The sequence below is a fragment of the Micropterus dolomieu genome, linkage group LG20, assembly GCF_021292245.1.
Source record: "Micropterus dolomieu isolate WLL.071019.BEF.003 ecotype Adirondacks linkage group LG20, ASM2129224v1, whole genome shotgun sequence".
Taxonomy (NCBI): domain Eukaryota; kingdom Metazoa; phylum Chordata; class Actinopteri; order Centrarchiformes; family Centrarchidae; genus Micropterus; species Micropterus dolomieu.
Genome location: NC_060169.1, coordinates 16545554 through 16573145, shown reverse-complemented (window position 1 = coordinate 16573145; position 27592 = coordinate 16545554). Strand labels below are relative to the sequence as shown.

At 38.5% G+C, this 27592-nt stretch overlaps 1 protein-coding gene across 11 annotated transcripts in view; it reads left to right on the top strand.

The window, feature by feature from the left end:
• Positions 1-27592, top strand: part of tjp1a (tight junction protein 1a) — a 109212-nt gene that overhangs the window by 20350 nt on the left and 61270 nt on the right. The window contains exon 1 of one of the 11 annotated variants that reach the window (XM_046032542.1): positions 16327-16430. The exons of 9 other annotated variants lie outside the window; for them this stretch is intronic. In XM_046032542.1, the coding sequence (XP_045888498.1) occupies positions 16419-16430 (12 nt within the window). In that variant the 5' untranslated portion in view covers positions 16327-16418. Of the gene's footprint in view, positions 1-16326; positions 16431-17416; positions 17774-27592 lie in introns of those variants that run through there. One more of the 11 variants, XM_046032541.1, reaches the window with a different exon arrangement.

Here is a 27592-nt window from a genome sequence, read left to right as displayed (position 1 = left end):
ACACACACACACACACATACACGAAAATACTTGTTTCTTTGACCGAGTTTGTCAGTTTGATTGACTGCTGGCATGCAGTTTCCTGTCAGATTCTAATTTTGAGACAGAGGCGAAAATATCTTTTTAAAGCAACCTTCAGTGCTCTGCTGCATAATACTTGGCAGTGATCCGTCTGGCCTAAATCAGAGTTGTTGTTTTCTTTTCCCACCTTTGCAGACATGACTGAAGTAAGAGCAGAGGTTGGCTGTGCTGGAGCTGTAGCAGCATATGGTGAATGAAATTTAGATGTGACTTTGCTGTTCTGTCATAAACAAAAACGAGATGCAGTCGCGGTGCACTTTGGACTGAGTGGGAGAAGCGTTGTCCAACTATAGTAGCCCTGTTACTGGGGTAAAAAATAGGGGTGAACGATTTGATCTTTTTTTATTGCCACTATTGTGATATTAGTTGTTTTTATTTATTAGGCCAGTAGTTGTGGTCTATACGCCATAGTATTAAAGACCCTCAAAATATATATTCTCATTCACTTTTTTCTGTAAATGATGAGGTGTGTTTTTCCAACGGTTATCATTATAGCCGGAGAAATAAACAGCTAAACTTTCACCTCCTACAACTTCTCATGACACTGTTGAGTATGTAACACACTGTCGTAGCAGTCTTTTTATTTGCATTTTCAACATAAATCGAATCAACTGTTTAGCCATTAGTTAAAAACAATTACGTGATTTTTCTCATTTGACTTGTACAAGCTCTCTGTATTTGTGGTCTCCTCTGGAGGAAGCCTTACTTTTTTTAATCTGTCAGCAAACGAATCCCACACAGATGTGAATACTGTAGAAAGCATTTTGGGAATCAGTGTAGACATGCTTGAGTCGGAGAAATAGTCAGAGTCATAGTAATGCTTCACAGTTTCATCTTTAAAAATCTTCAAACATAGCCTCAAGAGAACCTGTGAATCTCTTCTGAAGTAAACCCTCATTCTTACAATCTTTTAATTCTCTCTCTCTCTCTCTCTCTCTCTCTCTCTCTCCCTGTCTACATCATAATATAACAACAGTACTGCTGTCGGTGAATCTCAAAGCATGTACAACATGTTTTATCTAGTGCTGGGCAACGATTAAAATTTTTAATCGTGATTAATTGCATGATTTTCTGCAGTTAATCGTGATTAATTGCATTGTTATGCGCAATATTGAATGATGAATTCTAAAGTAGTGTATTACACACTTTTAATTTAAATGTACTGCTATATACACAAAGGTGCAATAACATGTGGTTTGCAAACACTTTAAACAGATATGGTGCTTTTTACCAGCAGTATTCCCTTGTAGCAATAAAATATTTCTTGTTAATATCAACTTAAACATTAATGTAATCAAAACAAATATAATACTAAAGCTATTTGCCACTGCCAGGGCATTACTTTTTATCTAGCTTGTTAAAACAAGTTACCATCCAGTCCAGAGCCACGATCACAACATCATAATAGGCACCTTCTGAGCAGCAGGTTAACATATATTAATCTGTTTTCTTGTTTGTTTGTTTCTGAACAGGTGTCAGCAGAAACATGTTTCTTTTATCAGGGAGCAGCATAAACAGTATATGTTCAGTAGCAAGTGTCCCTGTTAGAGTGAAGGTAAAGTGGTTGTCTCACGCACACGCCCGTCCGCTGCCGAAGCTGAATTGTCTTTTTTTAGCCTACACGACACGCTGCACAAATCATTGGAATAGAGACTGATCCTTGCTGTTTTTGAGTTTCCAGAATCTATTACTGTTTTACTAAATAGGTCATCAACAGGAGGGAATTCGCATGGCAGAGCCGCAAAACTAGATGAAGGCCTATCAGGTAAAGTTACGTATCCTATAATTTTTATTTAAGTTAAATAGGCTACAGCTGTTTAGCGCACAGAAGCCGTTACCATGGTTACTATCCATAGAGCGCCTGCCCTTTACTCACAGAGCGCTGTCTCCTGTTCACCTGGAGGACCAAAGAGCAACCCTGCGGGGCCAAGCGATTTTAAGAACGTTCCTAAGACCGACATCTTTCCCAATACTAAACAGCATGCAGTGTGTAGCTATCCACTTCGCTGTGGCATTTAAGTGTTCACTTGTCTTGCTTTTGTTTATCTACTTCTCCCACATCAGCTGCTTGCTTGGGTGGGTGATTTGCAGGCTGATCAACATCCCACCCCTCCTGACCCATGGTTTGACTGTATGTGTATTCAGTGCCAGCGAGCAACAGACTTTCAAAATAATAATAATTAAAACTGTGTTAACATGAGATAAAATAATTGTCGGCGTTAATTAATTAATGCGTTAACACAGTAATAATGCGTTAACGTGCCCAGCCCTAGTTTTATCCTATACAATTTTCAGCTGAGGTTAAAGTTTGCACTCTCAGACATTTATTCTAAATTACGCCTCCTCTTTTCCATCAAGAATATTGAAGATACAGACTAAAAAAAACCCTCAGTAGCCATTTCATCTTACTGAGCTCTCACTCCCATGCAACAGAATCAGATGCTCGGAGCATGTTACACAAATACATTAGCTTCTGTTCTCTTGCTCTGCTGTGGACTATCACAAGATGTCCACGAGTGTAAGTCTGAAGCATGAATAATAGATGGAAGAAATGATCTACTTCATAATGCAGTGCTTTCTTTCTTTCACTTGCAGCTATTTTTGTGTGATTAAAAAAACAACAAGGCGAGTGCGTGAATCTGAGTAGCCTGTGGTTAAACTGGGTGAACTCACCTGGGATTTTAGCTATTATTTATTCAATACAGACCGATGGCTCCTCTATTTGTCTTCTAATGCAAAGTAGCTGCCACTGTGTTGTGGAGCAAAGGATTGATTCCTTACAACACTATCAATAGGTAGATGTATGTGTGTGTGTGAGAGAGTATGCATGTGTGTTACTGTGAAGTGGGAAGTGTGACCTGATAGAGTCCTTGAGCTGAAAGTACACACTGTTTTAGTGAGATCTATGTGGCACAGCTCTGTGTCTGATCTGGTTTTATTCCCAGTAGGTATATTGCTGCACTGTGGCCTTAATTTACCACGGAGTCTGTCCAAATAAGACGATGCAAATACAGAAAAAGGTGAGTGAGTGTTAGGGTTAGTTAATGAGAAAAGGCCTTATTTTTTGTTTGACCACCATGAATTTTCTGAATTTATCCTATGGGGTTTGAAAGGATGTCATAATCCTGGTTACATAGGATTTATCACCTTATGGAAGACCCAGGACCATTAAAAGTAAATACTACAGCCTAAATGTTTACATTTTGTTTAAGATCTATTTTTGAAGTTCTTCATTAATTATTCATTTAACTCTCATTACATGCTAAATGTCAGTCAAAAATCATTTTTACATTGTAAATATCAACATCCCTTTTCTCTTCCCGTAAAATGTAAAAATAGCTTCCGTCACTCATCTTGAACTCAATGGCAGATACATACAGTTAGTCAATCAAAAGACCTTTAGCAAGCAGAGCAATGTAATGGGAGGTGTGTGTTTGGATTTCAGCTGGCAAAAACTTTGTTTATATTTCCAAAGGATGTGGTCGAAGTCTAATTTATTCATTTCAATTTCGTCCCCCTGCCAATCTAACAAGGCTGAGGGAGGTGTGTGTGGAGGCCAAAAGCCCTCCCGCTACAGCTTTGTATTGCCCTATATTCACCAATTCACGCCCACTTTTGAGATATCCAATGCAATGGTGTCACAATGTTACACAACTTCATTGTAGTTGTAAAATGTTATGTATGGGTTGTTTATAATATAAAACAACAAAAATACTTGTAGCTTGTCAGGAAATGTAAACATAGGTCTTTTAAAGCATTTTAGCAAGCAGCTAATGCTGTTGTTTTCCTGGTGAGCCCAGTTTCTTTTTTTAACTCTTCAGGTATTACTGCATTCAGAAACTAAAGTACTGAATCTGAATCAATGCCAGAATTTACAGGCCCAGCTCAGTCAGGTCATTTAAGCGTTTGGTATACTTCCCATATTAGTGCTGTACAGTGTACATTGAAGTTACCCGTCATTTTCAAAGCAGTTTGAGAGTGAATTTTAGCATCTTTATCTGAATGTATTCCTCTTTTCTTCTGTTTTTTTTTTTTTTTTTGCAATTATTTCTTTATTGAGTTTTGGCATTAGTACATACACAGTTGGATGCATAATTAGTTCACCAGTGATTCTTGAGATCTGGGACAAAACATGTCCACCAGATAAAACACAGTTTTTGGGTAAAACATTTACATAATATTATTCATACATTTAACCAGAAAACTAACAAGACAATTTTAGCACACCCAATTATTTATTTCATATTGTTTTATATTTTTTTAATTATAAATTATATAATATGTGACCAGAGCCTGTAAAAGTCCTTGTCCGGAAGCAGGTGTCATTACATTACAATAGCTTAAAAAGAATTAAAGGTAAGGCAAAATTAATCATTATACTTACTATTTGTTAGTAGTTCAGTAAATATTTATATATACTATAATATTTTTAAGTATCAAAAGTTACAATTTAAAACAGATTTTAATGTACTTTTTAGACGACTTAACTTGTGTCCTGGGTTTTTGTCAACACCGTCTGACATTTGTTTTAAATAAAAAAAATCAGGAATAATTGAAGGCTGCTAAAACTCTGAGGACCCCTTTATCACTTGTTCTTTCTAATGCTATGCGACCTCTCTAGCTCTGGTAAGTTTTTTAGATTCTATATATTTTATACGTACTTGTTGACACCTTGCATGTCACAACCATAGTGTGTCAGCACCATAATTAATGTAATGCAAGATTTGTATCATATTTTCTCTTATAAATTCTTAATTTAAGTAGATTATAGAGGTCACAAGCAACTAATGATAAACAAGATGGCTCCTGTGATGAGCACATGTGTTTTGAGGGGAAATATGGTATTTTGTCAACTCCGAAATGCATTTCAGGCCATAATGGCTAGTGAGAAGCTATTAGTGGAAGAATGAAAGAGACGGAACATGGAGTATCAAAAAAGAAGGTGAAAAAAATTGAAGAAACGTCTTGATGGCAACAGATGTCTCTCTAAAATCCCAATTTATGCTTCTGTGTCAGTAGTACCTTCACACACATACAGCTCACCCATGCCGTAGGCACTGATGCACCCCCATACCTGTGGAGGACTGATCCTGACAAATTCAGAAATAAATAGAGAAATAAATAAATAATAAATGAATAAGCATCCGATTAAATGCACAAAATATAAAGTAGATAAATAAATAAATGTAGGCAGTAATTCAATTATACAAGGAGACATAAATGTATATATCTCTTTTAATTAGATTCTTTATTTAGTCACCTTTGTAATAATTAACTTATTATTTATTGTCCGTTATAATCTTCAACTTTATTTATTAATTACTTCTTTTTAAAATTTATTTATTTATGTGTATTTTAATATTTTTGTATTTTTATTTTTCCTTTGCTTTTCTACCCTATTTATTTCCACAATGGTTATATATTTCTGCCTCCTCTTTTTACATTTCTCTATGCATTTCTGCCTCATTATGCAAATGATTGATCATTCAAAATAATTTTTTTGATATTTCTGTGTTTCTGATGGTGTTGACAAAAATCTAGTTCTGATCCTGCAAACATGTAATTTATGACAAAAAGTAAAAACTGGGAGGTTGTTCCAAAACATGGTTATATAGCCAAAACCTCATTTAACAAAGATGTATACATAGTTTTTTTAAATAATCAAGATTTTTTTGTTGAAAATCAAAACCTGTTTTGTCCCTGATCTCAACAATCACAAACTTGAATATACCATGTAGCATGTTTAAGGACTGTATTAACATCATGCTGTAACCACAACTGCAGAATGTTGATAATCTACACATGTCATCTCACACGTGCAGGCATAGTGATACACTGATGTGAGTATGCACAATAGAAAGACCTTGTATAAACATAAGTCTGAAGTGTGTACGATACAACACGTTACATGTTATTCCTAACACATCTACTCAAGTATAGACGTGTGTGTGTGTGTGTGCGTATGCATGTACACCTGGAGATCTAGGAAAAAATTTTACCAAAATTTTATGTGTTTTCAATTTTATGTGTTTATGTTTTTTGTTTTCTCAGCTGGATGTCCTGCTAGTTTTTGGATTCAGAATAAAAAGCCTAATCTATACTATTGAACTGTTATTGTAAGCACTGAGGTTTCTACTGGTATGTCCACTGAAAGTGAATTAGTGATGATGCTCTGTATTCATTTGAATGAAATTACGCACAGAAACTTTATGTTTGATTAAACAAAGAGAAAAATAGGGGTAGTCAGGACCAAAAGTAGGGCTCAACCTAGGACTGTGGACTTTTTTTTTCCTTTTAATTGACCAGCAGGTGTCTTTTTAATTGTTTCTGTTCATGAAACCTTCAAAATACCAAATGTGGTCTTCTGTGACAGTCTGTTTCAGAAAAACAACTTGATGTTATTTCAAAGCTGAGCAGCATGTGCTGCACCTGCAGTATTTCCACACCTAGCTAAAAAACTTTTTGAGTGCGGTGTTATCATCCAGCAGACATTGCCTGTGGGCACTGAATATAGAGAGGCCAGATCCGGATGGCAAATACTCAAACACCGACTGACAGAGAGTGGAAAAGAGAGATTACAAAACAGAGTGATGAATGTGAGGGAGGAGTGGAGGTTATGACATGGATGGGCCATATGAGAGATGAGAGAATGGTTTGACGGCAGGGTGCAGGATGTTCCGATTAGATGAATATATTTTCCCTGGATAGACAGGAGGCTCCGTAGACACCTTATAACTCATTCTCTTCATCTCTTGTTCTCAAGGCACAACAGGACAAAATTGCAATTCACTTACAAATCGTTTATCTTACCTGAGTTGAAACAGGCCACTGAAAATTGTCTGCAACCTTTGTGGTTACGTACATGTAGTGGTTATTTCTGAGCAAAATATTAAATCCACAGTGGTTATTTCTGAGCAATATATTAAATCCACAGTAGCATTAAGCTTTATGATTATCATATACATCATCAGTATGGGAAATTAACATCAGACGTCAGCCAAAAGCTGCTGACTTTGTAAATTTGTCCACCAGCTACTTTGGAGAATAACACGGCTTTCATATATGCAGTATATAGAAAATCTTGTAATGTAACTCATAGCATGGATGTTGAAGATGTTTGCCTATTCGATGCCATTTAAGCCATGTTATCTTATTAGATAGTGAGTATATTCTTGTGTCTGTGTGTGTGTGTGTGTGAGGCTGAACTTTTAAAGCAGTCGACTGCAGGATGTTTTTACTGTTCTGTGCTGACACACACACACACACACACACACACACACATGAAGTCAGCAGGCAACATCTGACTGAGACCACAACTCTGCTTTGTCTTTACCTGCCTCTAGGGGAAGCACTGATACATGTATGAATGACAGTGATACAGAAGACAGTCATGTTGTTATGATATATATGTATGTTTTCAGTAGTGGTTTAATAATCATGTCACTTCCAGGGCTGAAAAAAGAGCTGTTAGTGGGAATGATGTGTGTCACGGTGTGAGTGTGTGTGTGATAGGATTAGGGGGTTGCGTATATGGATGTAGAATATAACATAATGGAGCCATTTTTTGTTTTCTCAGCGTGATAAATCATAAGAATATGCTACATATACAGAAATACTGTTACTATACTGGGAGGGGCATGCATTCCCTATGTATGTGAAGCAGTATTAAAATGAAATAGAAACATACAAACAAATAAATAGAGAAATTCCCTTGCTACCACCTTTTTTATGACAAAAAATTGGGAGATTAATTACTGTGTATAATTGAGTTTCTTGTTACTTTCAGTTACGGTTTTGCTGCAAAACAAAATGTCATATCAGATTTTACCCACTACTGCTACAACTGCGGATGCTGCTACCACTATTTCTACTACTACTATCATTTGAAAGTGACCAAGTAACTTGGACAAGTTACTCAAGTATCGTGCAGTTTATGAAGGTCTTTACTTGAGTATTTCCATTTCATAGTACTTTATATTTCTTCTCCGCTACTTGTATCTGACAGCAATAGTTACTTTGTTTATTAAGATTTTACAGTCAAAACATGCTGTATAATCAGTTCATAAGATACGATGCATTGTTACAGACAAAACTACCCAACAGTACATGCAGTAAAGCAGTTGAAAGTAGCTTCACTGCTATAATATTAATGCATCAGTAAAAACTATGTAGTAATATAATATATTTATGTAAAACAGCAGCCATTCTGCTGTATAGTGATACTTAATGTACAATGTTAATAGTTTTGCATTGTGATATATTTTTACTTGAATAAAATATATTAATATTTATTCCACCACTTAATACTACTATTACTACTATTAATACTAATATTACTATTACTATAATAAATGATGATGATGATAATAGCAAAAGTAATGAATTAAAAAAGCCTAGCATAAAAGTATAGGAATAGCAAGGTAAAAGCCAGGGTTTACATTCATCTGTGTAATTTTCATTTGTCATTTTATGTTTCTGTGTACTTTTTCCAGCTTGTGATCAACTTTGCTGACTTCGGGTTCATACCTGCTATCTGGGACCACCAATGAAACCTCTCGATAATTGCATCCATCATTAACCAGCAGCAAATTTATAGGCTATAGTTTTCAGCTTCCATATTGCTTTGATTCTGATCGTAGTGATTCATTAGCAGTTTAAAGAGACGGGTCCCTTTGCATAATGACATGCTCCCTGCTCCTCATGTTAGCCCATCCCGCGGCACCATGATTCTGTAATGTCAGGCAGGAAGGGCAGGCAGGATCAATGTTGGTTCTATAGATAGATAAAGCAATGATCTATGAGATCCACAGCAGCAGTAAGTGAGAAGGCAGGGTTGTATGGAACAGTTCACATGATTAAATTAAATTAATCAATCACTCTTGGTTTATAGGGGGTGTACGTACATGCCGTGTGTGTGAGAGTGTGTGAGAGAGAGAGAAAGAGAGAGAGATCTTAGCTGAAGGGAGTTCTGGCCGCATACATTGCAGGAAGTGTGTCTTCATATTAGTATGTCCGGCGGTCTTCTGTCCTGTGTGATATTGATTGGTCGCATTAGGGAGTCTGCAGGTCAGCAATTCTCAAACGGGGACAGAAGAAGAGCAGGATGGACGAGGGCAACGTGGAGGCATGGAGGAATTGCTTTAGGCCTAGGATGAGAAAAGGAGTGACGGGAACAACAAGGGGAAATGGAAGGAAAGAATTAAAATTAAAAGAACAGAAAGATGGGAAGATTGAAGAAGAGTAGCAGTATTGGTGTTGTTTTGCTCACATGGCCACAAGCTCAGTTCCACCCCATCCCTGCCCGATAGTATTGATTTAATGTACTACAACTGGTTAAAGATGACCTGTTCTCGCCTTCATTCTTTCTTTTTACAGTGGTTCTTTACAGTATATTAATAAAAAATGTTGCTCACCGCCACGTAGGTAACTATCAATACTGAATAAATAACATAAACTCAGCCTGCGATGTTTACTTAAGGGAGCAGTGGAATTAATTTTATTGATCGAATCAGACCAGCCTTGCAGTGGCACATAATGGAGCCCTGTGCTGCTTTCCCATGAGATACTAATGCTATGCTTCTGTTCAGCTCACTATTCAAGATGCTAGTGCCAGTTAAGCTATGTCATAGTAACGAGTAATTCTCATATTAGTAGTGATTTTCAACCTTAGGGACAGACGGTTTGTCCTCAGTGACCTTGAGAAGTTCTGGTGTTTTTTGATGTAATTTTGCTTTCACATCCATCCCTGTTTTGGTCCCAGTTCCATTTCCAGCACAGGTCTCAGTGCTGAAATGTTTTGCTCTGAATAATTGATGACACTTAAAAGCAATTACACATTGTAGTCTACATTTCGGCTAAAGGGCACCGTAATCCTTTGTTGGCTGCGGTTTGTGCACCGTGACGGAAAACCTGTTGTGTCAGTTGCGAACACACAGTCGTTGGCTCACTCATAAGATGTGTTGGATTATGAAAAGAGAAGATCAGGTTAATTTATGACTTGAGCATTCATCTTGTACCACGTGACAGGCAGCAGCAGCCTCTCTAATGAGATGGGATGGATTCCAGCAGCTCAGATTTTAGGCCCTCTCCTCTGTTTCCATGGCAACACAATTACTTTGCCCTGGGTGATGGAAGTCGGGCCAATAATGCACATTAGTTCAAGTAATGTGAATGGGTGTGTTTTTTTAAGTTAGAGGGGCACAGAGGGAAAACAGGTTGTAATGTGTGGTTATGTCAGAGGGTTTTTATTTTTTATTTTAGTGAATCTGTTGGTAAAACTTATTTTCATTGTGGCTCAGAGAGCTTCTTCCAATGATTCTTATATTTAATATTTACCATCAGTTTTTTAGCCACTATATAATTGCCACGTTAGTATTAAGCTACTGTATATCGTTACCTTCATGTCATGTCTAAGTAAATTAATACAGCATCAACACACACACACGCACACACCGGTGAGGATCACAGAATCGAACGATGCTAACGCTAGCTGAGCTGCAGTATAATGTTTCACAAAACAGGAAAAAACTGTTAACACCATCCAACTTACTACTTTCCTTGTTTAGCTAGCTTCAAATAAGGCTATACGTTCACACAGTTAAAAAAAAAACAAATATTATTACGTTAGTCCAACATTGCCACAGCCTGTGGGAGCCACATTAGTTGTGCAACATAACAGCAAGTTCAGCAGATAAAATACAAAATAAACAGTAACACAACATAAAAAATGTCGAAACTTCCAGCTTTCAAGTTTTAAGTCGGGTCATGGACAGCTGGTGTCGATCTATCATTGAGAACGTTACCAGGCTTGCGTTAACAAAGCAGACCAAGTTAAATGCACGCAGACGCTGCCATCAAAAATAAACTTTATTGGGGACCAATGCAGCGAATTGTGCTGGTTCTTTCACATGGTGTCAGTTTGTCTGGGGCCAAGTAAATGTTCATTTAGTTAGACCAAGCAGTCTCCTTCAGGTATGTGAAGCCAACAGTATAGTGGCAACATTTCTTTCAAAGGTATTTGTCTTCAGTAGCTCAGGAAGCAGCATTCCAACTTGAGTGTTCATCTAAGATTTGTTTTATTAATGAATTAATAATGATGAATTAAAGTGCTGTTTGATGGCCTTAGGTATCCTTGCGGAAAAAAGGATATAAAAACACGCTCTTTTGCCACTGATAACTTTGACTTATATTGCCTCTCACACATGAACTGGTTGCATTTCACACAACTTAACAGAGATCCTAAATCTCTGAATCAAAGAAAGAGGTAAAAAACAAACAAAACATAACAAACAAGGGGGAAAAATGTAATATGAGCAAAACATGTATGAGTGAAATAAACTATTAAAAAAAACCTGTGCACATGTATAAACATTTTGTAGTACTTTACCGAGTTGACAGCATGTTGAAAAGATCTTATGTGTCATTTTGGGTAGATTATAAATCTCAAAATATGACCAATTTTAAACAGATTATTTCTTCCTACTCATCTGATGACATATCAGACTCATGAGTGACATATCAGACTACAGTGTCACCTGTGTGCCTGTACTTTATTTTATCACCTGTGTGTACGTTGCCCTCTTTCAACAATGTCAGTCTTCTCCATGCTGAACAGAAAGATGTCTCTCTCACCGTTCCCTCCATGCAGGCACCTCCAGGGGCTCTCATTTCACTTTTGACTTTTATTTTCCCTCTCAACTAAATTGACCACCAGAAATGTGAAACTTTGTAAAGTGAGACGCCCCCGGGGAAGTCATGATGCCAACCTGCAACCTGGTGTCTGTCTGCAGAGAGGAGAGCAAGTTAAAAAACTGAGGGGAAAAAAATTAGGAAATGGGTTAATCAGAGCCGACGGGTGCATGGAGATATGTGTGTGTGTGTGTGTGTGTGTGTGTGTGTGTGTGTGTGTCTTTCGGTCTGTCTGTCACTGCATGTGTGTGTCTGTGTCTGTCTTTGTGTGTGTGTGCCTCAGGAGGACTGCTTACTCGGGGACAGGGGGCTCTCAGGATGGATTTGTCAGAAGCCAGGGGCTGTGCTGTGCACCATTAGGATCAAGGTTGCTATTTCAGGATGCTACCTGCTGAGGAATGTACTCCACTCACAGTTTTGATGGCCCCTCCGCCCAAGTCCATTAAACAAGGCAGATATGGCCTGTTCTGCTTCTGAGTTACTAGGATGGAACCTATTTTCAAGAAACTGACCAGTTATTTTAGTTCAGATATGTATACATTTATGACAGCAATAGCCCTATATTTCCATTTTTTATGTATGAATGAAGTTTTTCAATCAGTGATCTGGCGGGTCACAGATTCGTCCCAAAGACTGTATCAGAATCAGTTTTAATGGACAAGCATGTTTACACATACAAGGAATTTGAGTTGGGTCTTACATTGCTGTCAATGTACACAAACATAAACACACCATAAACAAAAACAACTCTCATAGACAGAAAGACAACACATAATAGTGAAGTGCAAAAGCATAGTGCAAAGGATGCTGGACTAAATATTTTTTTGCAGGCGTTATTATGTGTCAACTGAGATGTCTGTCGTTAGGTATGACCTTGTGTCTGTACTGGAGGTGGGGCACTGAAAACAGAACAGGGAGTGAAGCTGCATTCTCCTGTACCAATGCTAATCGTGAGATTATAGAAAATAAACTATAATCATCATTTCACTGGGGACTTCCAAAGACTTTAGGTTCCTAGACTTTATTTTAGTGTGTGTATGTGTGTGTGAGTGTGTGTGTGTGTGTGTGTGTGTGTGTGTGTGTGTGTGTGTGTGTGTGTGTGTGTGTGTGTGTGTGTGTTTCTGGAAAATGAGTCAGCATTCTTTGCTTACACAGCACAGGGACTTAAAGTGAACTCTGGGGGCCTTTGGGGTTAATTGTCATCTAGTATGTAAATTAGCTGCAGATTTATGATACACAGGTTAAAGCAGGCATGAAACAAATTGAATCATTGCTTTGTTATGGTAATTCACATTTTTACTTAAAAGAGATGAATGCATTTGTCCTAAATGCATACATTACATTGATTTTTTAAAAAAATTACCTATTTAGTGTCTATAAGCATTATAAAAACATTTAATAACTTGTTCATAACGCATTATAATGTAGTTAGAAGCAGATATAAAGACGTTTTTGGTGTTTATCAATGTACAATGTTTATCAGCAATTAAACTTTTCCTATGAAGACATATTTTTTTATTATTACAACTGTGTTTAACTATATTTTCATTTTTGATCTATTTATACACCAGCCTTTTCTTATGGTTGCTCACAGGAAGATAAATCATAGTTGACAAATACATTAATAAACACTTATATCTGCTTACAACTAGTGTGTTGTAAACCATGTCTTTAATGTGTATATACTGCTCACACATGTAATAGGGACTTAAAGTAAAGTGTTATGATATAGAAATAGCTACATATCATGTAATTTAGTATACAGAAGTGGCATAGTTGATCAGACTGATACAAGTACGCGTCCAAAGACAAATAATGTACACAATTATAATGTGATGAGTTTGGAGAGTTTTAATTAATATAAAAAATACTGTTTTTGATCATTTACACTCAGAACACCTGTGCTGTGTTCCTAGAACATTAAAAACCACTGCAAGGCACTCTCTTTGGAAAGATGTAACATAAAGGTACATATTGTGCTTTTTAACATTTTAATTGTTGTATTCACATTCATCTTATGAGTCTTAAAAGGAACCCCGGGCCTTTGAGAAACTTATCTGCCAGCTCTGTTCCTTGTGTTTATAACTACTATATATGGGGATGCAACACAAGGACTACAGTATTTTACTCTTTCTCTAACACTATTGTGCAGTACACCTGTGTTGTCACTAATGGTGCTTGTGCTACAGTTAAAGGACTGGAAGAGCACCAAAACACCTCACCTGTCGACCTGTCTGAAAAAGAGGTCAATGAAGGCTTTTATCCTGCAGAGGGCAGAGTTTCATCACTAACCATCTTAACGCTGCTGGCGAGGGGACCGCTGACCTTCTCAACAGTGGTCTCCATTTTAACTGTCTGGATGGGAGAGGATGCTTTTTCACTTCAGAATAAGTGGATATATTTTATATGATATACATCTGTCTTTACACCTTATTTATGTCTTGCATATGTTTGAAACCCTTTCCAATCAGATGTGTGTGAACTGATGTTCACATGTGGACAGAGACAAGAGAGTGGATGGTAAAAAAAAAAAAAGGATCACAGAAGCTCATGCAGACCTTTTTGTCTAATTGACACCTATAAATTATGACACAAAACAAGATAGATTTCTTCCTTTTGATGGACCTTTTAACTGGCCCTTAATGTAATTAAAGTGTGTGGTGGCTCAAGAGATGAAGTGGGTCGTCCACTAATCCTTGAACAGGACACACCCCAATGATCAGGCATTGTGTGGTAGCTCACCGCATTGTGGAAAAAAACGCTTTTTAAATGCAGCATTATTTCTGTCTCTGAATTCAAATAAGTAACCACAACGATTTCATTTGGGAGCTAAATATGTAGAGTTACACTTGTGACAGATCTTCCGTAAATGCCTGTTGTACTGTTGTGGCTCCATCTGTGACTTCATGGGCAACGCCAGGAAATTTAATCAACTGAAATTGACATTCCAGAAAGGCCCACTGGGGATCTCATGGCCAAGCAGAGTGGCAGATCTGTGTAGCATCAGAGAGAGAGAGCAAGAGGAATAGGGAGAGATATTCATCTGCACTTAAGTTTTGTTGGTCAAATATTTACCATTATAACAATTATAACATCATATCTACTGTGTCCACTGGCTTATGCGAAGGAGTTAAAAGTTTTTAGCATTAAAATAAACAATTCTGAATGGAGTTGTCAGAGTCAATTATCTGCATTGCCCCTTGAAATCAAAGTGTAAGAGATGTTTGTGCAGGGAGCAGCAGAAGAAGACTGCCTGGACAATAAGTACAAAATGTTCTGATATCTTGTTCTCGTTCTTGTTGATGAAACAATAAAAAGGGAGATTTGAACTCCCTAGCGCATTTGCTCATATTTATGAGGTGGTGGCTGACTCTTAGCTGGAGATATTTCATTAAAAACAAGAGAGGGGGCAGAGGGGAGAGCAGCGGGGGATGACTGATCAGTCAGGTGATAGGGATTTTGTCATCCATGGGTCAGCGCCTTTTCTTAGAGCCTGCCAGAAAGCTCTAAGACTGACAAAAACAATGCTCTACTCCTTTCTATTCTGTTTTTATCATGCTATCTTTATTAACCTGGCAGTTCAGTCAGGCTGCAAAGAATGAAGTGTTTTATGTATTTTTTTCAGAATCCCCACCTCACTTTCACCAATGACCACTGGAGAGGAGTCCTGTTCACTGAGGAATCCTCAGACAATATATATTTCTGGCTTGTTTTCAGCGGAAGATCCCTGAGAGCCTCAGTGACGTTGCCAGCAGATTAACTGTCCTCATATCTCTGCATCCCTAGTTATTTCTCCTGCTTGTTTTCTTTTAATAAAGCTGGCTGGCCTCCTCAGTCCTGAAGCAGGCTGGCAGACAGACAGGCAGACAAGGAGCCAAGCACGTGGGCAACAATAACAGGTAGAGGCGGTGCGGTGGGAGACAAACTGGGCAGAGAGGGTGACGTGTTGACTGGGTGCTGGAAAAGGTCGAAGGAGAGGTCACAGCACTGCAAACCCCGCTGTGTGGTGCAGTCCGAGCGAACGTGACAACTCTGTGACGTTGTCACTTTTGATTTTCTCTTCACTGTGTGAGGAGCTGCATTCGTGTCAGTAAGACTGGCAGCCAGTCAAACATTGATGCATGCGAGCACACATACAGACACACTGGGAGTCACTGGCTTTGTCAGGAGCAAAACTGGTCGGAAGTGGAAACAGCACAGGCTTTTTACTTCCTCAACACAAAAAAAAACGTTTAAAAATTAAAGGATAAAACCAATATGAACACTTTTAGACCATGACATTTTTTTAATCCAATAATTGTCAGAGGTTTGTGAAGAATAGCCCACCTGGTTGAAGCTGTTTAAATTAACGTGTCCAACGTTGCTCATTTGATTCTCAAGGGAGGTGGCTGGGTGTATTGGTGACACCCCTCCTGCCCCACCAAGCTCCACCTCTCTGTAACAGCAACTCAGTCATCATAGGTGCTGATTATTTATCCCTAATGGTGACCCATAAATACAGCAGCAACCAGTGGAGGGAATTGATTTCCAGAAGAATGTAGGAGATTTATGCTCTGAATCGGACTCTGCTGCAGTGCCGTTTATCACTCTTTCTGATATATTTTGCCCTTCAACTTTTTTTCCAGCTCATCACATTGCCTCTGACTGTAATGCCCAGAACGGTGTGTTCCCAATTTTTTATTTTTTTTGTTTACGATTATAACATTTTCCAAATGTCTTTCTTTTTCCCTTTGATCTTCTCGTGGTTTATCTTCTCATTTTATTCGCCTATGTTCTCTGCTCACCTGGCATGTAGCAGCTTTATTTTTCTCCTCCTAACCCTCTTTCTCACACACTCATACCTTTAAGTTGTAGGGAAATTGACCAGCCTCTGACTCTCTGGAATTTGCTCATTTTGCTGATTTTCTGTTTGAGCGGCTTAGGCTTCAGATCAGAGTAGTCTTAGAGATGGGGCAGAGCTTCACATTTCAGGTTAGGCAGCTAGGATTGTGGTAATAGTACTATATATCATTTGAAATATCAAATTTGACAGAAAAGGCATTCCTAAACTCTATATTGATAAATTGCTAAGTTAAGTAAAACATTCTCATAGAATCTTTTTTCTCTGTCTTCCTGGTTCTTTGACATTTTATTGCTGGTACACTAAGCTGTACATTGATCTGATTGTGTCTAATTTGCATGTTCAAAAGATCACATAAATTCATGTAATCCATCCCTTTGATTCACTTAGTTAATCCAACTACACAGCTACATATGGATTGGCTTGCAGCAGATTTGCACATTGTATGACAGATGTTCTCCCTGCTTATGTGTGTGTGTGCGCGCCTGTTTGCGTGCATATGTGCCGGTCCATCCTGCTGTGGGCATCCAGGTGCTTCAAGCACCAGGAGCCATAACAGACCTCAGATTATTAATGTTGTTCATTTCCTCTCGTCTGTTTGCCTCCAGTCGCCTGGCTGCTCAGCTCTGAAGTCCAACATTCCACACACTCCACTGGAATTAAGGGAGAGGCCTGCGGCAAGGCAGGGAACGAGCTCAGGAATGTCTCTGTTATCACAGGGTGGAGGGAGGAAGGGAACAGGAGGTCAGGCCATAGGCCCGCACGTTGTTAGTTTGACTTTAGTCAGGACTGCTGGAGTATTAGGGCTTTCCATCGTCAAATATTTGATCGCTACGCAACTCTGCTCGTAGGCTCATATTACCACAGAGGTGTGTGCCTCTGGCCCAATCAGAACACATAGGAATCTAATTTTAGAGCTGCTGCTTTTTAAATCAATATCTCTACTCCTATCAGTGGCAGTGTCATGTAGATTATCTCACGGCCTTCACAGATGTCACACCAGGTTGGCTCTGCTCTCAGTCCACGGTGTGAGGATCACCCCGAGTTCACTCACACAGGCACACTGCTCGTGCGTGCGGAGGGACTTATACACGGGCAAAAACATCCCTCTGGGTTAACCGTAGCTGGAGTCAGACCGTGTGCAGGCATATGCACGCATGTGTGGTGAGTGAACGTGAGAGACGGTTTGATAATGTATGATGAGCACAGAGCTATTATTTTATTTTTTTTTGGAAGGTTATTGTTAAGCAGAGTGGTTTTACTTTTGACGACTTGATATATTACTTGTTGGTGTTTGATGTTTAATTCATGCTGATCATGTCTAAATGTTTGGTCTTCTGGAGAAAGATGAAAGGAGAGGTTTTTTGAAGGGACACCAAGGGGTATTTCTTTTTTGTGGATTATTATCTGCTCTGAACAAGCCATTCTCTATGGTTTAAACTGTGCAAAATAACTTTAATTCAGTTTGTTAATGTTAAGTTTGTAGTTTGTGTCTGTGTTGTGGGTTTCGGTAAAAGCTTATTAACACTAATAAATCTAGCAAAAGCTGAGACAAAAATTCCAGGCTGGTGAGATAAAACCAAAATAGTTTCTAAATGGCTGATGAAAAGTATGCAAAGAAATTTTTTTAAGGGAATTTATGGGAGTAATTTAAAAACAAATTTAAACCGCTGGCAGCGAGGAGGCTTCAGCACTTTGTTGACTCAGTGGCTGGTTAGCAAAGTTGATTCACAACAAGGAGATCCTGGGTTCAAACATCTTTCTGTGTTCCACATTTGAATGGGTTTCTTGTAGATGCTTTAGATTACTTCCACCCCAAGACATATATGTTAAGTATTATACTATATCATACAGTTGCCCTACTGGTCTCTGAACTGTGGGTTTTCACTAGTCCTAAATAGGATGTGTCGGATGCAGAACACACATTTCCCCAGGGGAATAAAAAAGTATAAAGCATATTGTTATCAGTATACTTAAACTGAAAATGATAAAAATAAAAACGTTTAATGTATGTTGGACTTTTAACACTGGAATATTAAGATGATTTTTCTTTGTAACAGAAGAAAAATGCATCACTTAGAATAAATACATTGCATAATGGGCAGTTTTTCTCACAGGCGGTAAGTCCTATAAAGCCTCTATATAATAATGCCTTCAGCTCGGTGGGTTCGGAAAAAAGGGATTTCAGTGTGAGATCCGTTTAATCTTGTCCATGCATAATGTTGTGTAGTCTGTATATAAATAGTATATAAAAGGGGATTATTTTCATCGTTCTACTATTCCCATTGTAGATTTGAGACAAAGCTCACCATTGTAATACGTCAAGTATTTTTAAGACACCTGAATATTATCTGCAGTAATGCTTTTCTTCAAAGTGGATTACTATATATTGTGCTGAGTGTGGCAGAATTTATGACAAAACAATAAAGTGTAGGTGAAGATTAATGAGTCAAGTTACATAAAACTGTAACAATAGCTACTGTACCAAAGATTCTTCAAATAAACATTGTTGATATATTTTTCCATCCAGGGCTAGCTGCTGTGATTCAGATACATTCTGGTGTACAATGCTGTTGTCCTGCAGAGTCCTAGTGTGTCATACAGTCTGACCTTTCCGCGGGACTGCTGCTCTGGCACATTACACACTGACTAACATTATGACAACAGAACTAATCACAGCCTTGTAGCTGTGGTCTACATAATGTTCCCTTTGTTACACTCTGTAATTAAAGATATGCATGTTCCATTAGTTGCACAAAGGGGATGGACAGCAGCGACTCCATACTCTTATTTATGTCTCTTACATTTTATAACTTATTATTTGCTTTTGCCTAAGAAAAAGAAATATCAAAGCCATCTTAAAATCACAAATGAAAGGGCAGCATGTATGTTCATATAGCTTAAATATTGTTTAAGTTTTTAGAACAGGTTAACTTTTGATATTGTCAAAGAATAATAACTAAATATACTTTAGTTTATCTTATTGGTGTCAAAAATATGTCTTTAACTCATAGGTGAAGATTCTCCGGCATCCAAGTCAAAGGGAATGAAGAAGTACTAAGTTAAAGGCAACTGGACAGAACTAACAGTAACTTAACTTAAATGTTGGTTTTCTGATGAATTACTCTCAGTTGAAACATGAAAATCCAAAAATTATATGTTTTCACCTGAAAACTATATTTTTCATACATTTATCCCTGCGTTAGCAGCTGTTTGCCAGCTGCTGTGTGTACTCAACTGCAGTAAACCTCTGGTTTTTAACATTACATTACATACTTATCTGAAAAAGCCAGGCTCCTTCAACTTTTCGCTGTTTGGTTGACTTTGGTGTGTATAAAAGCTATAATATACATGATAGCAGAATTTAACTGCCTTGATCATTAGTAGAACAGCAGTGTAATATATTTCCACTCTGTGCTCCCTGGTGTTGTTGTCCCAGCAGTGTTGCTTCCATATGATGTTTACTGTACATGTCACATGGTTAGGCCAGTGGCACTAGTTCAACTGAGGGGGCCCCAGGTGATACAAGAGCTGTAGGCAAACAGAGGCAGATAACATCTCTACACAATGCTCTGTTCGTGGTGCAGCAAAGGCAAACCACATATAATAACCACTCTGCATTGGGTCCTATTTTGCCTTTATTATGCATTTAACTATATAAAAAGACAAGGACAAGAGAGAGGCAGATTACATATAACTAACATTACAACTGAATCTGAATCAGTAGGAGTACATCTTTCTAGTCCTTAAAGGTACAGTGTTTAAGATATGGTCAGACATTTAGTTTAAAGTTTTCAAAACATTATCAACAGAATGTGAAGTGAACAGTTAAGACGTTAAATCCAAGACGTGCATGTATTTTGTTGCAGAGATATCTACTGAAGTTAGCATGCTAACCAGCTAGCCCCGGCCCGTCGTATAGTCCAATAGTATAGCTCAGGCCTCCTCCCGTAGTTTCAGCCGGGAGATGTGTGTGGGCGTTTACCAGCTCTATTGGCTTTTTTAGTTTAATAAATAAAATAAACTCACAAAATGTCAAGAAAGGAAATAATCCTACATTTGCTGAGCCTGGTTGCCTGGCTACGGTTCTGGTGCCCATTCCAGACTCTGTTAGTTAGCTGCTTGGCTAACTGAGCTAGCTAATGGCAGATAGCAGCAGTTGACCTGATATGTGATACGCTGCCTATTATTTCTATGTATGAATTCGACAAGTGAGAGAAGTCTCAATTCTTTCACTTTGTACCTTTAAGTTTTAGAAATTTTTAAATACCCATGCCAACGTAATCACTTTTATTTTGGTTTGATACCATCCACACTGTTGTGTGCTAAAGATAAGCACAGAGTTAGTGTGCTCTAGGGGGAAGCCCACTGTGCATGTGAAGAATCGCTCAACATCACATCAGTACTCACCCTTATTGTGACTTCTATTTCTACAGTAACTAGCAAATCTAACCAACAGCGATGGAAACGAAATAATGGGTTAAACGTAAGTAATTTGGATATAGTTATTAGAGTTACAGTAGACCAATGAATCTGCTGGGCATAGGATTTTGACCTATATTAGCTTATTGCTGTTATATTGGTATATACGTAACAAGAAGTAACAAGAAACTGCAGTACAGGAATGCCAGACATATATATTTGAGGTACTTTAGAAACTCCATTCATCATCATGACATAGTTTCTCCAACAGAGAGCACCGACAAGATTATGTAAAATGTCCTGCTCATTAGATACAGAAAACAAAAACCTTTTTATCAAAATTGTTTGCTCATGTTATATGTTTATGTAAACAAAAATACAAATAAAAAAATATATAGGCTGCAGTATTGTTAATCAATTTTTTAAAATGTCAAATATTGATATTGGTATTGTTCACTATTCTTCATGCTATGATAGTTGTACACTTAAAGTAGTTATAATCCAAATTGAAATAATGGATTGCTATTGATTAGCATTGTTTTATTTAATTTTAAATGTGCTGTCAGTAATGGATTGTATTGTATTGTATTGTGTGTCACTGTAAATTGTGCTATTTTTGTCACTTTGATGGCCTTCTGTATTTCATATAACAATTTGTTGGCATAATTTCTTTGGTGGAATTGATTAGTTAATTAATCAGTTAGTCGATCAACAAAAAATTCATGTGCAGCTATTTTTATAACTGATTAATCATTTAGTCAATTTTCAACTGGCTCTGGTCCTAGCTTCTCAATTGCGAGGATTTGCTTACACTGTTGGTCAGACAAAACAGCATTTGAAGACAAGTAACGTTGGGCTTTAGGAAATTGTAATTGTGAGGATTTATTTTGCATTTTGGGAGATTTTAGAGACCAAACGATTAATCAATTAATGGAGTAAATATCAGCAGATTAATTGATAAAAAAAAAGTAAGTTGAAGCCCAAATACGTTTGCACATATTTTGCTCAGTATTCCCCCATTTTTAACCCCCTTGGTGGTAGTTTACAGCAAGCAAATCTACAATGTTTACAATCCATACCATTAGCTTGGATTGTCCTGCCTCTGTGTATCCTCATTTACCCCTGTGTCCCTATCAACTTTAAAATCAAACCCACACCCCTCTCTCTGCATCTCTCTGTCCGGCATGCAGGAAAGGTCTGGATGTGCACATTCAGTCTCTCCTCACGTATTAGCTCACAGGAACTGTCTATATGCTGTCGAATAGGGCACTGTAAATCCCTGCCCACCACCCAGCTCAGTCCTGACCCAGCTCGGGCCCCACAGTGCCCACCCCGAGAGAGGTGGCTTAGGCTGGCTTTTAGGTCTGCTCTCTTTCTGCTGAGTTCATCAGGCTGGTCCTTTGAGCAGGGAGCCAGCCCGCTGCCTTGTGGCCCTTTCTTTCTTTTCAGGCGACAAATGTGCTAAAACAGCACTCTGTAATCACTTGGCATTAGGGGCCGTTGTGTTGGGCATTAGTGGTTAGAATTGACCAGTGGGACGTTATAAAAATGAGTCTGACAAGAGAACACCAAAGCTGATGAGTCTGGATCCTGGCACTGGACGGCCAGAGGATTAGTCAGCTAACACACTGGCTGGGGCTTCTGCGGGGTCGGGTCCCATCGCATCTCATCACCACCAGGCTTGAAGCGGCCCCTGTGGCTGCCGCGTCTCCATCCTCTCTGGCTGGCTGGCCGGCTCTGGCTCCCATCCTCCACCACTTCTCCTTCTTCCATTCTACCAAAAATGCAACTTCATCTCCTCTTGGAGGGTTGTGTTTTTGTAGGAGGAACATTTGATGTCATCGACTTAAGACAGGGTGGTATTGGTAGTTGCATTGCAGGGGCACGATTCCGTGGAGTTGTCAGATGTTTCTTATTTGTAACAGACAGGGAGATGAGATAATGTGAGTTGACTTGCCTTGATTTATTACAGGCTATTTTAGTTATTACAAGTAACAATGCTTATCAGACACACACTATATATTTTCAACACGTCGAACACAAGTCCAGCTGCAAAGACTTTCTATCTACTGAAACTCACACTGAAATGATGTGGTTTGATAAGGCGACTGATTAAACGGCAAGTTGACCACTCCAGATCTTATTTTCTCTATCTGCTATGACATATTAAGCATTGCAAAAACTCAGTTGACTATAGAGGGAGTACAAAGCCTCATTTCATTTATTGACCCGTCTCTTAGATGTTGTCTGACAATAAGTACAACAATTAACAGAGCAGTTACCAGAAATCACATTTAGCACACACCAGTTAAGCACTGTTTTGCTTTGGTAGTTAATATGATCGATTTTTACAGAATTCCAGCTGCGTTTGTCTGACAAGCACTTTTTAGCCTGAACTGTTCAGACTCTCCTGGGGTGCAGAGTGTCTGTGTTTCCCTGGAGGCTCCTCCTGTTTCTGCTCCTTTGCCGAGTGAGAGCAGCTTCATGCTGTTGGAATTTAGCAGTAACAGGCAGTACCATTGGAAAAGTCACTGACGGGGGGGGGGGTGAAATGCATGTCCTTTATTCAGGCTAACGCCAAGTTCACTGGAAACAATCCTTTTAATTTTGTGATACTGTAGTTTAGCTCATTCCTGCTTTCTATTCTCCTCTCCTCTCTTTGCAGACCTCTTTCATCTTCTTTCCTTTCATACCCCGCCTTTCCTTTCTGCTCTCCTTTTCTGTCTTCTTATCAACTCCTACATTTTAAATTACTCTAGTCTCGCTTTTTCTTCCCCCAAACTGGCATTTCTTTTTTCCTCTCCTTTCCTTTCTTCCTCCTGTAATCCCTTTACCCCTCGTTCCTCTTCCCCTCCCCTGCTCTCCTCACTTTGCCTCTGCTCTCCTTTCCTGCCCTCTTCTTTCCTCTCCCTGTTTTTTTTTCATCCACTCTAATCTTCCTCTGTTCTTTTATCGCCTCCTTCATATCCCTTCATCATTTTCACCGTGCTGTGGAAGATGTAGACTGCTGACCTCTGTTCTGTTATTATTTTTGCTAATCAGATTTTTAAATCAACTCCTTTGGGTTTCTTAGACCTGCCCATGAACACATGAGTCTGCAAAATATTAAAATATATTTAATAATGAGGAGGCAATTCTATATATTGAGGTCTCAGATGATTTTATGTTCAAAACTGTGCACACACACACGGGGAACATGGAATCTTATTATTCTACCCGTAAAAAGTCAATTTGTTTTTAGTTATCCCAGCCAGAATTCCACACTTTACTACCAAGAGAAAGGACTATTTCCAGTATGTTAGAACTCTGCATCTTACAACAGACAATACCAGAACAAAATGCACTCAAACGTGTTTGTTCCTTTTTGGATATACTGTAGCTTTGATTTGTAATGGGGACAGAAAATACTTGAAATACTGTTTGTCTTTATTATCATGCAAGAAGATTGACAAATATATCTTGTCTTGAATTGATGTTTTCAGCGTTTGTTTATTTGTGTATTCTATGTTTAATGGAATACAATGAACAAGCACTCCACCCACAGTTGTGCCAGTTGGTCAATATGAATAAAAATGCAAACTAAGTTTTAAAATCCATTTGTGATGCAGCCTGTGAGAGAAAACAGTCTTATTCCTTGCTGTCATAACATGTAAAACTCACAGCAGCCTCTGTCTCTCTCTCTCTCTCTCTCTCTCTCTCTCTCTCTCTCTCAATCTCGCTCGCTCGCTCGTTCTCTTTCTCTGTCTCCCTCGTCCTCTCGCACACCAGGTGCCAAATATTGTGTGAGCATTGTAGTTCTCTCCGAGCCCTCACTTTACCAGCAATGTTTCCATGTCTGAAAAGGGCTTATCATTGCATCTGTAGTTGCACTGACACCACTGCTAAACCATGCAGAAAAAATAGCTCAATTCAATTCAGTTTTATTTATTTAGTGCCAAATCACAACAGACATTATCTCAGGCCACTTGTCATAAAGAGCAGATCCAGATCAGACTCTATGTGGGTTGTTGTCACTGTAGTGTTTCCACTGGAAACTGTGGAGCTCACATGACGTAGCCTTATAGGAAAAACATTTTAATTGAAGTTTTGCTAAAGCTCAGTATTCACTGCCAGTCTATTTTTGACGGAAGCCGCATCAAGCAGCACAGAGCAGATGAACCAGGCAGAAAGTCAGACACAGAATGGCTTAGAGAATCTGGTCGATTTTCAAAATATAACACCCTATGCAGAATCCCGATCGTACATCAACAATAACCACAGTTAAAAGAGACAAAAAAGAAACATTGTGGCCCAGTTAACCATAGCAGAAGCACAAAAATCAAGGACAACTGAACAAATAAGCTAAATCTGAACAAGTCAGCAAAATCAGACGGGCAAAATGCTCTTATTCTGAAATTCTCCATCTGGATATGTATTATGTATGTGTTATGCTGCGGAGAGCGGGACGGGACGGGCTCACAGAGAGCTGTTATCTGTAGTTGAAGCACACAAAATGACAAATTAATAACATGTTAGCAACGTGTAGGCTAAACTATCCGCTGCTGAAACACTTCAGTGTGAGTTGATGCTAATCGCGTTCTTTCAAATCGCAATTTCAATTTGAAAATGATTAATCTTCAGCCCTACATTGTAGTGAGGACACATCTGAGGTCTCTGAAAATGGAGATGGGTGTGAACCTCGCAAACATGAAAAGGACTACATAGAAGCAGCAAGAATATTTTCTTTGGCTTTTGGTAATCATCTGTTTGTTTATCAAACTAACCAATCTCACAATACAGTATAGGTTTTGTCATTGATTTATCTTTATGTTTTGCTATATGTACAAGTTTAAAATTGTACACTTGTGTGTTTTTATCAATGTTTTTATCTATGGTAACACACTTTTATATAATAGTATGTTTATCATTGATGTTTTATTGAAATGCAAAATTAAATAATTAAAGAGGAAAAAATAACTGTTTGGGGTTGTCACAGGTGCAAAAAAAGTACACTTGACCACACCAAGTATGGGATGCCGATGCAGGTGAAACAGACTGGAAACTTTCAATCAGGGAGGGGAATGAATCACTGCTTTTCAGAATAGTGTTTGTTTGTTAACTAAACAAAATTTATAGAACAAGATATATATTTTTCTCTGTTGGACAGTGGACCTTTAAAACCCATAGTGAAAACATCAGTGGAACTGAAAACTGCTTGAGTGCGTTGAGTTTTAGGTTGAGATATCTGGCTGCGCTGCTGGACAACTGCAAAATAAATCTTCACTTTGACAGAAGTTAATTGTGTTCCAAGTGTGTGGCAGCCTGAAATCAGCAGTCGTTGCCTGTATTAGACTTGTAAATCTTTACTCTTCCTTGAAAATCAATTACATGCCACTTACAGCATGTGTCAAATGGCATTTTAGTGCCTGCTGCTTGCTGTCGACACTGTAACTTGAGCTGCAGCTGCTGGACTTACCGAGACATAATTCTGTCTCTCAATTTAAGTGGGGCAGCTTTGGAGCGCTTGCGTCCATTGCCCATTCATTAAACTGTACATTCACACCATGCTTGGCCATTCACACATGTCTTTGGCTCAGACACAGACGTATTAGCACTTGCACATGCACAAAATTGATGCCCTTTAGAAAATAAGCGTGTCTATAATACCTTCCCTGGTTTAATTTGACTGCTTTGCCATACAGTACAGTTAGAAAGTATTAGGAGAGCGATATGTTTAACTCAGTACATTGGATTTAAAATTGAACAGTAAAGGTAAAGAGGTGAGTTTTAACCTTAGGAGTGTACACATTTAGCTGCCCGTTTTAGACATACTGTGGTTTCCCTAAATATATATAAAGACAAAGGAACCTAGGAGTATTCATGGCCATGAAACATAAAGGTCATAAAACCAACTGCGAATGTGTTTAGTTGCTGAAGACAAAATGTCACTGGAGGTGAAGAAGAGGTGAAGATGCAGCTTCACTAGAGGCCTGAAAGAGGGTCACCAGAGAAGTTACCATGTGTCTGCTGATGCCTACTCTAGCTAGCCATTGACTGCAAAGGATTTGCAACCGACTGTTAAATATGATGGCTTTGTTTAAGTTAATTTGTTGTGTTAATTGTAACGTATTGACCCTAAAATTGATGGAGCTTGGCCGTGTTTAATAAGTGCTCAAGTTCCTCCTGTTCATCTGATGTGGACCCCTGAAAGCTGTGAGTCAGGACTTTAACCCCATTGTCGTTGTTTCGTTTCAAATCCTCTGGGCTGAAACAATGAAAAACATCTCACCGCCCTAATACTTTCTGACTGCACATTATTTCTATTTATGTCTACAACTATGGATTACAGAGTGAGGTTGTGATTCATGGTGATTTGGAAGATAAGCTTTAAGGTTTCATCAGCACACTTGTATAGATTGTGATTCTGCACTGTTATTATATAGTCCCAGGGGGATATTTACTATAAGTGCTGCCAGACAGTTTAACTGCTGCTTTTATTACACCCTCTCTTACTCTGTCTGAGGTTACACATAAACCTGTGAGAAGTAACAGTGCAGTATAATTGCTGTGTATTTCTATGTG